This window comes from Dermacentor variabilis, chromosome 5 (assembly GCF_050947875.1).
Source record: "Dermacentor variabilis isolate Ectoservices chromosome 5, ASM5094787v1, whole genome shotgun sequence".
Taxonomy (NCBI): domain Eukaryota; kingdom Metazoa; phylum Arthropoda; class Arachnida; order Ixodida; family Ixodidae; genus Dermacentor; species Dermacentor variabilis.
This window is the reverse complement of record NC_134572.1, coordinates 182,971,058-182,986,706: the sequence shown is the minus strand read 5'-3', so window position 1 is coordinate 182,986,706 and position 15,649 is coordinate 182,971,058. Positions and strand designations below refer to the sequence as shown.

Genomic DNA, 15,649 nt, shown 5'->3' with positions numbered 1-15,649 from the left:
ACGCCGGAGAAGAACATCCCAGCCCCCCGCGCTGCCTTGCACGCGACGAAAGAAAGCGAGCTTCGTCCCCGCCTCCTTGCCTCTGGCATGCGAGATCGAGCCACCATAATTCTGGGCTCACCCTTGCACGCTCGCACTCTCACCCACAGCATATGGCACTCGAACACGATGTTGTCGCATTTGGACTTGATACGGAACATCACGGCTATACGGCGGATATGTGCCTCGAGTTTCGGTATAATTGATATCGCAATAAAAATAACAACGCCAAAAGAAAGAAAACGCTCGATCCACTGATCTCCAGATTCGAAGACCGACCCACTTAACACCAGGGTGTCTACAAAGTTGACATTTCCAAATTCCTTGAGTTTTCCAGGTTCTCCCTGAGTTCCTTTGCAAAATTCCCTTAGTTATGCAGAGCTATGCTTTATGTCAAGACGGGTTGAAACCATATCGCTCGATGCTGTCACTCTCTAGTAAGCATATGAAAACAAATTTTTTAAAAGACAGCTTAATGAAATTTGAATACTAAGGAGTAATGTTTATGCTATTCAAAAAAAGAATAGAAAGGAGGGGTTGGTAAAGTGCACAGCAAATAAAAAGCCTTCGAAAGAAATTGCAAATTGAGTCGAACATTCTCATATACAAATAAAAAGGAATGCATACACAAGCAAATATTGTCGAATATCAGCTATTTCTGTCAACTGATAGCAAGCTCAGTGGTATGAGGCCCGAACTTTGACACCAATTGAGATTCTCTCTCAACAGCTCGTAAGTCAACCTCAACTGTCCTGACATACTCTCAGCCCGCGAACGACGCCTCAGTGTATTGTTTCACTGCTTTAAATAATTATTTTGGTTTGGATGAGCGGCACCTGCATCTCAGCATCAGCCAACACTGTTTTTTGAGCTCAAAACGGCGGCAGCACGCTTCCTTTCCCGTTCATTCTCCAATGCGTAGGTGCTTTCTGTTCTTGTCCGCCTTCCGCCACTCATTCGCCACCCCGACCATTTGAAGCATCTTTTCGGTCAGTTTGAAAGTCCACTTCCGATTTTGGAACTCCCCAGGGGCCGCGAAAACGTCCGAAAATCAGCCGGTTGGAAAAATAAATGCATGTCATTTACTGCCCTTAAGGGTTCAATCCGCCACATGCACATTAGAAAACGCTCTGCAGGCCTGTCAGTACGCGTATTAGGCATATTGGCGCTTGTACTCTGACAGGAAATACCGGGTGCACGCGTGTATAATTAAGGAATACATAATGTGTCCCGTGGCAACCGCCCCTTCCCACGCTTGTTATGCTTCACTGCAATACTTTTGCATAAGCTTCACCAAGTAACATTTCTGTAAGAAGGCGAAGCTGACTTTCGGTAACCGGCATTATGCAACGCACCGTGCTTTCCAAGCTTCTAAGCCAATTGCGAGCACCACAAATGCGGAGTCCGTGGCATTGCTGAGAGCAGCAAATTCTTTCAATAAAAACCGCTGCACTCAACGGCAAGAAGCTTCATAGCGAACGTCGAAGCAGCTAGAATTAGCGTTGCCGCAGTGGTGGCTACGTCTGCCAGCGGATCATCGTGTGAGAGCGGCGGTTCGAGGCAGCGACGTAATCAAAATGGCAGCTGTGGTGGCTTTGAATAATGCCGTTTTGGACCTGTGGTCACGGCGAAACGTCTGGAAAATCGGACGGCGAAGAGTTCTTGCGTACAGAATTTCAGACGTTCTGATAAATTGACTCTATGGGGTACGCGGCGGGGCCGCGAAGCCATCCAAATAATCGGGAATCCGGAAAGTCTCTCGTTGACTGTACACTGGCAACTCCTCCAGCCGACGACAGGGCGTCAAAGACTATTCATTACGATTCCTGTCTGTTACTCGAGCCAGCGTTACCGCGATTTTCAACCCTTTCAATAAACTTACAGCTAATTTTTCCTGATAGAGGCACAAATTCCCTAAGTTTTCCCTGACTTTTTTCCAGACTACACAAAATCCCTGAGAATTCCCGGTTTTCCCGGTTTCCCCGGTTGGTAGACACCCTGATTACACGGCACCACACGACGACGAAATCTAGTTTACCTTTCTTTCCTCCAGGTAGCAGCCGCTTTCTATTAACCGTCTTGTCTTTCATTGTGTGCATTGGGACACATATTTCAGTATCGTAGTGTATATGACACGCAAACCGAAGCCAGCTCATCTGTTTAGAATGGCTTACCCAGAATCAAAAAGCCATTCTGGAAGTGAAAGGCAAAAGAAAAAAGGAAGAAAAGTGATCAGCCCTATGAATAAGTTATTCGGGCCGGCTCGCTGGGGGATGAGGCATTATTATTAGGTATAGGTATTTATTGATGTAACTTCATGTATTGTCATTTACCAATATTACCGATGCATTGTCATTTTGCCGATTATTCGCCACCCTGGCCTCCGCCAAGCTGTCTACTTTCCGCTTTCTTGCCAGGACAGCGTTTAACACCCAATGTTGTATGTGTACTGTGAATAAAAAAAAATTGCGCTGAATTGAATTAGATGTAAAAGGAAATTCGCTTTTGAACTTGACAAAAACAAACTCTTCATGTCACACCTGGTACAGCCGTACCGATCATTGTGCTTAGCGCTGTACTTGTGCGACGTGCGTGACAAAGAACCGAATTGATTAACCATGAAAAATTTAATACCAGTTAGAGTGTAGTCGCAATCATGATTTATTTAAATAAAGTAACATTTACTTATTTAAGGGGCCCTGTAGGAAGCAGGAAGCTTCCTACAGCCCTTGGACTTTAACGGGGCCTCACGGTGACGGTAGAAATGCACCTAGAGCCTCCATACAATTGCTATCACAATAAAAACTTGTTATACAAGACAAGCTAGTTTAACTGATAGCGAGTTCTCTTATAGTGCTTATACTCTGACCAGGACCACCCAAACTCCAGCACCGTGCGGCATTTTCATTATTAAACGAGTATCTACCTAACACATCACTGTGAATTCCTGTGTGACCAGCTCTCAGTGCGTTTAGATCCAGTGTACGCCCAGTGCACCAGTGAGCTCCTAATGCTCCCATTATGATCCATTGCGCTCGAAGGCCCAGGGACATGCTGTTTTTTTTTACGCTGGTGTATCGTTTTTACCAACGGTTTTGACAGAATTTTGAATGGCGGGCCCATTCCTGAGATGGTCCATCGATAAAGTAGGATGATGGCTGCACTTAGGGTTGTCCTTACCTAATTAGCAGATACTTAAACATGTCCCCGTAGGATTGTAACGTACGATTACCCCCAGCCAAAATTGACGCTCAACGACGACACTATGGCTGCACTTAATACATTCTCTGCTCTGCCAAGTCATTGTGCAATGAAAGAAGAGTAAACGAGTGAATGGAAGACAAAAAAGAAATCACATTTTGTATATTTGAGGCTCTGCATTCTTTTCATTCAGTTCAGAATTTGATTAGTTAGAAGAAATCAGTTTATGTTTAAGAGCATTCGGAAGAGCGAAAAAAAGTGAAAATTCACACAACTCACCTAATCCGGCATCCAGATACTATAGATGCTTAAGCTCATGGCGATGCAAAATAGCGACAGGATGGGCATCGTAGATGCGCTAGAAAAACCTGTAATAGATAGAGAAATGAGGGAAAAGCAGTGGGAGAAATAACTAATCGCTAATTATTGATCCGTGCTGCAAAAACTAAACTTTAACATAGTGAGTCTGACTGCATCACATCAGAAGCATTAACCGATTCGGGCACCTCGCTATCTGTCATTTCAAATTTAGCATTGAAAACTAATTGAATACAAAAGTGTGCGACGGTTGAACTTGTTTGGTCCTGTTTCTGAGTTTGTGATTTTGTGGGCTTTCTGTATTCAAATGAGCAAATCTTTCTGCTCAAGCGTGTTTAGCTTAAGCGGGAGCGCTCTCTCCCATAAACTATAATTAACAGAGCGACCTGGTTTCCTAATGTAACTGGGACGCATGACAGCGAATCTATAAACAACCGCGCACGTGCATTGAATGAAGGATCGCTCATGTTTCTTTTTACATTCCAGTTCTTTCGGACGTGCTTTGTTTCGCATGGATAGTTCACATACGTAGTTCACGTACACTGAAAAGAGGAAAATAACGCTCAGGAAATTCAATTCGTTCAGCCGTTATTTATTCAGAGTAATCTTAGGCGTATTTACAGGAGAGAAAACTTTTTTCTTGGAGTTTTAAGGCCGTTACATTAGTCACAAAATTTCGCACTTGAGGCTGATGTAAAATGGTATCGGGAGGATGGAATCTATTCTTAATGAAAAATAGTGAATCCTGAAAGACCCGCCGCGATTGTGTAGTGGCTATGGTGTTAGCCTGCTAGCACGAGGTCGCGGGATCTAATACCGGCCACTGCGGCCGCATTTTTATGGGGACGAAATCGGAAAGCCCCCGTGTGCTTAGCACATGGTAAACAACCTCAGGTGGTACAAATTTGCCGAGTCAGGTCGTGGTTCTGGCAAGTAAAACCCCATTATTTAATTTTAATCCTGAAATACTGTAATCAATGAAAATAATTATGCCAGAACTTGTTTTTTGGACTTCTACAAATGTCAATAATAACCATTTTTATTGACTAACCTGTCTAGTGTTTCTTAATTAGGAGCATTTATAATATTTTTACGACAACTGAGGAATCAACAATTGCTAACTTTCGACGCGTTGACGAATTAGGTAGCTCTACTAAAATTAATTGAAAGGGCCGTTGTTCGTTAGCTGACATTCACTAGCCACTGTATTTCATTCGAGGCAAGTTTCCATTCACGTGCTTGCTCAAAAAATCTGCCAGCTTTAACAAATCATGTGTTGAAGCTTGAGCGAGTTATTAACGGTTGTTTTAGATAGTGTTCCTAACAGACGCGCACTGAGGAAGCTTCAGTCGCGGCCTGTTCCTTATTTCTTTAGTAGGTGTGCGCTGTGAACGCCTTACCAAGCCAAATTCATATTTATCTCGTTGCGGTACTTTCTAAAGCACGAGTAAATTATACAGAACCAACACTCACCGTAAGCTCCCCAGGTCAGTTCTGCGAAGACAGGGAGAGAAAATAAAGCAGAGTGATCAACTGAAGATCTGGACAGACTGATGCACATATATGTAGTATGAACTAGACTTAAAAGAAACAATGCCACTGCATCAGAAAACTTCGAAAAAACACGCTATGTGCAGCCTAACCAAGTTTCACCCCTGAACATATCGGCATTCAAGCTGAGTAATAAAAGAATCGCCTTGCGCGTTTTATACCTATAGGAACGACGGTAAAAAAAGCAGTGAAGTTACATTCGGGAGACGAAGATCTAAACTACGTATAACATAAAATCGGCTCACGTCATGAGTAAATGAAGGACTTCAGCGCAAACAGCGCGAAAATCAGGACGTCAGTAAAGGACAGACAATTGCGCCGAAGAGCTCGTTTTCTCACGTGCTGTTTTTGCACTGTCTACGCTAACGCAATGAACCAACCAGCCCGAATGCGTACGCTCCTGTAAATTAGTGACTTCTTCATTGTACAGTTACACCTCGCAAGCTACTTACAAGATTCCAAACCAATTTTCTCTTACTTATACTGCGTCCGTAACAAGACGAAGTTATTTACAAGCCCTTTATTGTACCGGAAGTCCAATGAATTTGTTCTTCGTCCTATCGGCTTGAAAATACATCATTGCCAATTCAGTAACTTGGTGCATAGCAATTAACTATGTACGAATTGCCGAATTTGCAACATCCACACAAGGAGTACCTCTTGCACATGGTCATTTCCGATTATCAACATCACTTCCATGAACACCAGATGAATATTTTACTTCAAAAGCAAATTCGGCTTTCGCAGACGCTGCACGGATGACGTGCGCATTCAAAAGGTGCCCCTGCAGTTCCATTTCTCTAATCTGTTGTGTCGTGTTTGGTGCCCTCGTTTGCTTATTTAGAGAAAAAATTCTAATCTATGCATCTAGCCAAAGCAGATGAAAACGCAAGAGGGCGCATCATTTGCAATATCTAAAAAGCTTCATCAAGACAATAAGTAAGGTAACTGGCACACGCTTTATTTAGAAATCTGGAACTAGTGCATATTTTTAGTTTTTCATTTTCGCCTCCTGATGCAACGTATTTCGTAACAAAAGATTAATTTATGTGGCGAAGCGTAATGCAGGTGCTTCTGCAAATAAAATGGCTCTCAAGTGATCTTGCTGCTGTAAATGTTCTCAGATAGACGCTATTCTAGCGTACTTCTCAGAATAAACATCCCGCACAAGCTTATCATGTCACTGTCGTCGTCATAAATAGACATGGCGTAGCGGCCGTGTTCTTGATCAGTATAAACTGTTTCGTAGCAAACTTAACTGCAGCAGACAAATTGAAGGTTTTATCAGCCGTTAACGATATTTAGTGGATATCATGGACGTAGAAGTGTTGAAAATACCTTGACATTCACTTTTATCGTCCTTACACTAAATTTAATCGGAAGAACTCGAATTCTTGCCCTCTTCTGACGTCTGCCGAAAGGCGCAATACCACCATTCGTGCAACTGCCGAACTCTCACCAGCGCACCTTTTCCGCGTGGCAGTAACTCTTGCCAAGAAGCATTGTGCTTTGGAGGATGTTTTTGTTCGGTTTCCAGCATTACGAAAAGTTCGACGACAAATCTTGCCAACGAATATTATTTGTACATTCATTTCTACACCGCCGTGCCGGGTCAGAATTTAGTTCTGGCACTCTGTAACCCATTGAGGAATGACCTACAGAATGCTTCATTTTGCCTAATTCTCTATAAGGCATCTTGCTCAAAGCCTTCTGGGCAGATTTCAGCTTTATAGAGAGTTTAAGTTCATCGTCTCAACCACTCGGCAACGACTGCGCATATTATAGAGCGTTACTTTCGGGCATTATCAACAGTGTAAGTAAAGCAGTTACTACTGCAGTAACTCACAAATTTTTACACGAAAATGTGTGCAATGGTGCGCTCGTAAAGCTTGGTCAAAGCTTCGCGATATAGGCTACTGAATAAAGGCAGAAGTGACGGAGCAGTCGTAACTCACCTTGCGCGAGGCTTAACCTCCGCGTCTGTGCGTAGTTGCTGTATGGAATCTCCAGCACACACTCGAAGAGGTCGGCCAGCGAAGACAGCTGGCTCTCTGCCATGTCGGCCTGTAGAACCACTTCGAAGAGGCCTTCCGCCGTGGCTCTAGTAAAGGTTCGCACACCGGCTTCTCCCACGGGTCTCCGCCGGCCGCCTTTTATGAGGAACAGCTTGAGCTCCGGCTTGGGGTACATGCCCCGAGCCGCACACAACAACCGCACTGAAGGTTCTTGAGATCGCAGTCGCGGATGTTGGTCTGCAAGCTGCAGTGAATTGCTGTAGTTGAAAGAAAACGATTTCGCCGGAACTGAAACAGAAGAGAATCAAGGGGAAGTGTTAGGGATCACTAAACGAGTGCTAAATAATATCAAGCTGCGGCCATCTTACCAAAGATGCTAAAAGCGCTCTAAATCTCATGCGTTATCTCACTTTCAAAATGAGAAGCCTAACTGCGCCTCCATGGTTTTGCCAGTGTCATCCCGTCTGACATTACGTCTGGCGGACAATTCCTGGTGGTTTACCGTTTATTTGAATCAAACCGAGGCGTTAGCGCGATTGCAATGCAAAACGAAACGACGCCGAAGTGAACAGCGCACCGGTTCAGCAATAGAAGACTAACAAATACATTATTGAAGTGCAAAATTTCTGCGCTCTTCAACAGTCACAAAGAAATGTTCACTTTTCGCAATCAACCTATTTACTTAATTAATTTAACAGTACTCCTGGTCTCATCGTAGATTATAGCCCGAAATGAGCATATATCTTGTTATCAATTTTCCTGGTGCATAAAAAAACACAATCACATTCAATAACATTAGAATAATTAGATATAACAACAGCACATTTCATAACAACTGCAACATAAGAATAAGCAACACACCTAAAGCGAAGCACTCCTCTCGCTAAAAACTTGCCGTGTCTAAAATTTTACTTCGCATCCCTGATATTTAACTAAGATCTGCACTTAGTGGAATGTTTTACTTGTTTTAAATAGCTTGTGTACGGAGGAGACAAGATATTATTAGCGGCTTAGCAGACATCGCGCTCCTGCCGCTCTTAGAGGTCTCGCATTCATGACTGGCTGTACCACCCTCCTCCACCACGCTGCCATTACCAAACCACAATTAGGGGTATCTATAAAGGCGCAGGAGGAGCAGCGAACAAGGTGTTCGCGCGTGCTATAAATGTTTTTGTGTTTTAGTGCAAAGAACCGGATTGTTCTCGGCCATTGGCGCAAAGCTCCACCCTCACGCATTATTGATCGTACGTACTCAGGATGTCATCTTTGGCAAACAGCAGATTTAGCTCTCGGCTGTCGTTTTATTAGGGAGCCTTAATGGTAGCGGCAACAATTATTGAAAACGTGATCGCTGCTTCTTGTATTTCCTTTTCGCGATAACGGGAAGGGCCGCCGTGAAATGGCTCGTGAGTATGCTGAAGTAGTGGTTGTTTGCTACGATTTACGACAGCTCCTTTCTTTAAGTAATACTTGCAAAGAATTACGTATATCACAGAAGTTTTTATACAATGACCTCCATGCTCAGTGACTGTGATTTTCGAAAAACATCTGTTCAAGAGCTTTTTCGCTCTGTTATTTATGAACTTTGTGCACGAAAGCCCCACAAAGAATAATTGTGTTGAGGAAGAAAATTTGTTTAAACAAGTACTGAGCAACATTATCCCAGATGTATTCGGTAATTGTACGATGAGAGTGGATGAAAAAAAAATTCGCTGCTGCAGGAGACGCACGGAATTATACAAAGTGTACACACTGTACAGTTCTCGGGTACAATTTAACTACAAACCTTAGGGAGCAATTTGCGTGACAAATCCTATGGAACAATCCCTACGGATAGATTCAATTTTGACGGCCATGCATACTTAAGAGCAGATGTACTCTTGAAAAAGGCCTTAAATACCGAACCGGGATTGTCATGCCATGAATGTTATGAAGAGGTTATCACTCACTAAGGCTGCCTTAAAGAAACAGGCTAATGAAATACGCATAAAATACGAGAATGAGAACGAAGTTTCTGGCGAAATGTCTTCAACCAACAATGAATGACAAGCAGAAAGCGTGATTTGTTGCTTTACAGCAGGAACACTGGACGAGGAAGAAGAAGTTTCCCACGTGACCCATTGTCTTTTGAATGCAAGGCCAGATGAGCCAGGCTGATCAAAGATATCCAGCTGCAGCGGTGTCACACATGTGATACAAAGCAAATGAAATGTGCACCTGTGGTTCATACATGGTGACAACTGTTCATAAAAATTGAAAACGAAGCCTTAGGTGGCTTAGAGTGAAGCGCACTTCCAGTTTCCCAACTGGGATTTTTACCCTATTGCTGAAAGAATTACCACAAAAAATTTTTTTTGTAGATGATTGTTATGCTTGATGGGTTTTGAACATTTAAATAGAACATAAACAGTTTTCTGGGTATTTATTTTTCCCGCCATTAAAGGTTAAAGAAAACTTATAATGCAATATTTTATGTTGTCTCATAAGCGGGTAAATGCAGTGCTTGAAATTGTTAGCCTACGTTCATGTACGTAACCTATTGCTGCTGTTTGCAAAAAAAGGAGGAAAAATTGTAGGTTAACTTGCTTTCTCGTGAAGTTTCTGAGCTCATGTTGACAAGACTGCAGCATCTACTGGCACTCCAGGAGCTTTATTGCTTGCCTAATAATTGTGTAGCCTGTAATAATCTACCTGATCTACTAAAGCATGACATATACAGATATTTTGAAATTGTAACGTCTAGTTCCATTTATCGAATGGCATCATATTGAATTATTGCCGCAGTCCGTGAATCAAGACAATGCTTCAAAATGTTGTATTTAGGAACACATAGAACGATGATGATGATGATGATAGTGGTGACCCTTGTTTATGTTTCGTGGGCACTAATGGAGTTAAGCATAAAATGGGGGGTGGGCGAATCCAGCTGAAGAGAATTCTTATTTCAAAAGGAGAATTCATGTGTAGGCGAAACTATCGCATGGCCTCACTCCTCGCGTGCGCTACTTGGTCTTCTTCACTAATTAGCATAAATTTAATTTTGTTGCGGAAGGCTATGACTAGGGACATGACTGACAGGGAGCAAGGTTTCACATGGTTGATTAACAACAGAGGTCTTAACTGCACGCTTGGAGCATGTGTGTAAGGAAAGACAGACAGAAAATACGAATTCTGTGAGATTTCAGCACTCTTTTACTTCAGCAGGGGTAATCTTTTGTAGCAGACAGAGTAACATTGCTGGCTCACATAACCTTAGATACAGCGGGTATTTTCTCAAATGGGGCAATAAAAGTGTCGCGATGAAGACTAGGACGGGCAAACGGAAGATGATGAGGGTGAATTGTGTGTTGTTGCTAGCGCTTCGGTCGCCATGCTTTAGGATGTAGGCTTGAGTAGATGCAAGGATCTCGTCGGCAGACAGCGCTGGAAATTCAAGGATGACCCATTCGTAACCTACGTGGGCGTAGAGGGATACACCGAAGGGGGCTTCTTCGCAGGGGCCGCCGTGAACGGGTGAGACAACTCCTTGACCCTCGCGGCCTCCATCAGTGGATGTGCCCCAGCCGCGACTGAGACCAAAGCCGCGGCGCTAGTAATAAAACGATAAGATAGGGGTCGGCAGGGAAGTTCACATTTTTACCGACTCGCAACAGGCCTGCTGTAACTTTACCAACGGATGAACATAGCTGCGGGCGACTCAGATCCAAGGCCTGAGGCTGGATGAATCCCATTAAGTCACAGGAACTCCAGGGCACACGGGAATGGAGGGAAACGAAAGAGCGTACGCCTTAGCTCAAGTGCTAACCAACAGAGCGAGGCCGAACCAATCGTTCCATCAATCGCCACCCTTTACTTTCATGCCACAGCCTCCAATTACGGCAACGCCTAGAGATACAGCGGCTCAAACGCAAGATTTAATCACTTCCCGACAAAAAGCACAAGTGCTGTTTATGAGCGCAAGCACAACCACTGTCTCAAGAGAGAGAGAGAGAAAACATTTATTTCAACAATCGATGTCGTTGCACTTGAGATCGAGTGGGTGGTGCCCTCATTCCAGACTCCACTGGCTATGGCTGCTCGACGACCTTGCTGGATGAGAGCTTCTTGACCCGTCAGGTTATCGCCGGTCAGCTGTACCGCCCACCGCTCAAATGGCGTGCCTTTAAGTGTTGATGTTTACCCCCACACATCCACGAGGTCTGAAAGAGTGCAAAGCGTGTGTCGCTGTGCCAGGTACAGATGCGGGGATATGTTAGTCGGTACATTTTGGTGTATCTATGTACAATTGGAAATGTAGTCGTTTGTGTCAGTCTGAGAACTGCTCAGACTGACACACGCACGAATACATCACAAGCTGGGACGTATGCAAAGAGAATCTTCGGGACTTGTTTGGAAGGCCTACGGGTCACCAGATGGCAGCGGAGAAGCATCTTTCAAGCTGGGCTCAAACGTCGTCAGAGCTTTAAGGGGCGTATATTCAAGATGCGCTCGTGCTGTCTAAAAATCTATCACAACATGAATGACACGAACAAGTATGGCCAAACACTCAACGGCATTGCACAGGGTGCCTTTAACTTCCCTGCTCATCTACACAAACTGTAACTCAGTTAAAGCAATCATAGAAAAGCTTCACAAGTTCGCACAGGTGAAGAGCCGTCACATTAAGCAGCACTTGCGACCCCAAATACTGCCAAATATGGCCCCGAAATCGCTGTTAGAAGATAAACCAGCTGGAATCCATCCGTGTGGTCATGAAAATTTGACGCTGATGATTCGTCGCCAACTCGAAGCCATATCTCCAGCGGCTCCTAGTTACCATTTGTTAGATAACGCATCTTCAATCTTTCTCATACAAGGCGTTGTCCGACACGAGACGGCCAATTTAGGTCTTGCCCCACTGCGGTTGCTGCCGTCAACCACGACAGACCATCCATCTTTTCCAGTTTTCTACCTAACTCGCTGCCGTAACACACCAGAGTGAACACCCGACAACATGCCTATCTGTAATAATTGTTCGCGCATTGGACAAATTGCCCGTAACTGCCGCAATACTTGGTCATTGTCACCCATATGAATCTACGCGCACAACCATCCAAAATCAGTAGGGTCTTGCAGTTTCTCTGCGCGCACGCTGGCTTTGAATACTGACGACGCGCCTACGACCTTTTGGACCAGTCGATTTTGGCGCCCCTAAGCTGTCGGACTCGTTCACCGAAGGATCGCTGCTTTTCCTCTCCGACGAACACCCCATAAGAAAACTAATCGGTGCAGCTCCGGAGGTGGCGCCCCATCAACGACCCGGCCTCGAACTCCCCTGTTTACATTGCCTACCCATAAAGTCATTTTAGGCGTTGAGGTGGATGGCGTTCCAATTAAGTACCTGGTTGAGTTGACACAGGTACACAGGTACTGTCATGAGTGCCGTCCTTCAGGAGTGGCTTAGTGAAAGTGAAAGTGAAAGTTTATTCTCTTTTCAACGAAAAGAGGGCGCCAAGACAAAAGGCAAGAGCCTGACAAGGTCCAGGTCACCCGTACAACAGCTGGCATTGTGCACGAGCACTTCACAATAAATTCACAATTAATTTCTCAAGCATTGTAAAAGCATGAAGCCGTAAGATTACATGCATAAAATTTGTTAAAGAAAAGAATAAATTGAATACACAACTTATCGTATGAGCGGTACAAAGATCCAAAATTTTTTTTTACAAACATAGAATATCAGAAATATCAGTCCTAAAACACAGAAACAATACCACACAGCTTACAACATACGTGTTATAGAAAAAACCATTTGAAAGGTAGTAAAATAAATACAAATAAATAAAATATGTCGACTAAATAAACATCTCATTCCGTTTGTGCCAATAGGTATGTTTTGTAGGTTTAAAACGTTTTGGTGGAAGGTAATATTCCTTTTCAAAGGGAAATTTATTTATTACCGTGGGAATTTGGTAGCCTAGTGTTTGCTTGCCATAATTGGTGCGTGTGTTTGGAACAAGCTTACGTTTCTTCCGAAAAGCATAACGGCTGCTGGAATTATCTGGACAATAAAAGAACAATCTATGATGATGGATGTACTTAAGTAGACAGAGGTTGCATACTTCTTTTACTTTAAGGATGCCATGTTTCTGAAATAGCGGTGACGTAGGTAAATCTGAAGGTCTGCCACGAAACCCCTCAATAGCACGCATAGCGCGTTTCTGAATTGAAATTAGTTTAAGGTCGTTGCTGGACGTCGTAGTTCTCCAAACAAAGATACAGTATAATAAAGTTGAGTACAGAAGTGCGTAATACATGGATATCTTTACCCATGGGCAACAAATGAGATATCTTATACAAACAGGCGACTGTTTTACTTAGATCAGAAATTAATTTAGTGGTATCGAAATTCCAAGAAAGATTCTCATTGAACCAAACACGAAAAAATTCCTGGTTTGAAACGCGCTTCAATTCAGTATGTTCGTAGAAAATTTTCAGAGTGATACTTTCTACTGTATTAATAGGATGAAAAATTATGTAGTTAGTCTTCACACTTGCCCTATTGTGCACAGTGCGCGCTGCAAATGGCAGCCTGCCTCCCGTTGTCGGCATCTTTATCTACCCGAGTAGATACAGATCATCAAAGGACCGTTTTTTTATGTGCTGGAGCAGTGTCCGCATGACCGGATCTCGTCTTAGTAATAACGCTTTGCTGGACAAGTTGGTTCATGACTGAGAAGGAAAGAATAGTAACGCCAAAAAAACGAGGACGAGGCGATAACAGACGAATGGCGCTGATTTTTAAATGCACTTTATTGAGGAAATACGAAATTCATATACATCACGAGACCAGCAAACAGGTATCACCTTCCCGACGAAGCGGGTAGGAAACACAGTGGCCGAGATTTCCGAAACAACTATATCACCACCCCGCTCCTTTGCCTAACCGTGCGCATCTGTGGCAGAGGTAAGTAAGCAATCTAAAAAGTATGGAATGCCACCCTTCTCGCTGTATACTTGACCTTAGCTGAGAATGCTCATACGCTGAAACGCCGACTAAAACTGCGATTTATAAAAAAACTGCCGCGCTAAAATTAAAAATTAAAAGATTACATCGTAAAATCGGAAGGGATAAGAAGAACATTACGAAATAAAACTCAAGACCCCTATTCCTAAAACAAAAAAAGAATGTTCTACCTATTCCTTAAAAAAGGTCTGAAAAAAGTTAATAGCGATATGCTGCCTCAGTTAAACATGAGTGTACACAAAACAAAAAAAAAAAAACAATGGAACGTTATACATGTCCTTCCACGTAGCTAGGCGATTTCATTATTGTGAAGCGCTAAAGAGGACGCACTAACGCAATTGTCGTCAGACTTCAAAATGCGAAAGACTTCAAACATTTCGCTTTTGTTCTATTATATGACCTCTTCAAGAAGGTTGTACACGGAAATTCTAGTGCGCACCGTACCTGTTGCAAGGTCCGGCCAAATGCCCTCGCGAGATCTTAATCGTCATTGTGTGCTCTAGCCCTATCAATGCAACACCTTCCACTCTTTGTTACGTACATTTTTCACAATTCAGGGGTATCTTATACAGACTGTTAGCAATGTATGCTGTGAACCAATAAGCATGCCTGCTATCATACTTCTTGCAGTTTCTTTTTGATGTTATCGGGCATATATTTAAAGCTTGCATGGTGCCGAGAATACGACAATAACATCGTACTTGGAGAATACTTTCCTCAGATTGTACGAATTCTGGTGAATATGCGGCACGGTTAGCGTTGGCTCTCGTTCACGATATTGTTATTCAATTTTTTTCAGATCCTTTTAGCTGCAGCAAAAGCAACTCGCAAACACTGGCACTAAGCAAAGGAGGGTATTTGACTGTTTTTAGGCGCTACAGCTACTATATTGAGCTACAATATATATATTTCTTGCCTTCTGAGCCTGCTTTTGGATCTAGACTTTCCTTCGGCCAATTCTGGCCTGATCGGCTGCTGTACTGTTGTTTAGTTCAGCCTTCCCTCCGAAAGCGACTCTGTTTCTAATCTGCTTCCCACCTTGTGCTCCGCCGACTTCGCCCAGTTGCCGCCGCTTCTCGCAATTACTGTGCGTTTGGCCCTCCGCCTCCTGTTACTAACAAAGACTACATCGCCTCTCCACTTGGCGACGTCATCCTGAGGCATATTGTCGCGTTCCCGAGTATGATGCGGATAACTCGCCTTCCCATGCTCCCCTTTTGTTGCCCTGCACATGTTCTTCACTGCGACACTACGATGGCTTGTCTGACACCTGCGCGCAAGTGACAGATGTCGTCGATCACACTCGCTCTCTGTACCTCTATCAGCTCTGTTTTGGAGTGCTCCAAGTGCTCCAGTTAGGCTTCTTTCTCGCCCTGCCACCACGTTGACAAGATGAATGCTACCGACGTCACTGGTCCAAGCTGAGATGTAAGTCACCTAATGCTCAATTGCCGCGATATTTATGTTTACGGCCACCCACTTGGCGAGACAACCATCGTCACTCATATCGTCGCTCATC

At 43.7% G+C, this 15,649-nt stretch overlaps 1 protein-coding gene across 1 annotated transcript in view; it reads right to left on the bottom strand.

Moving 5' to 3' along the window:
- LOC142582057 (uncharacterized) overlaps positions 1-15,649 on the bottom strand; it is a 101,538-nt gene that overhangs the window by 24,942 nt on the left and 60,947 nt on the right. The window contains exons 3-5 of the mRNA XM_075691478.1: positions 7,065-7,412; positions 5,032-5,052; positions 3,520-3,608 (exon numbers count right to left, since the gene is read on the bottom strand). Coding sequence (XP_075547593.1) covers positions 3,520-3,608; positions 5,032-5,052; positions 7,065-7,412 — 458 coding nt within the window. The remainder of the gene's footprint in view (positions 1-3,519; positions 3,609-5,031; positions 5,053-7,064; positions 7,413-15,649) is intronic.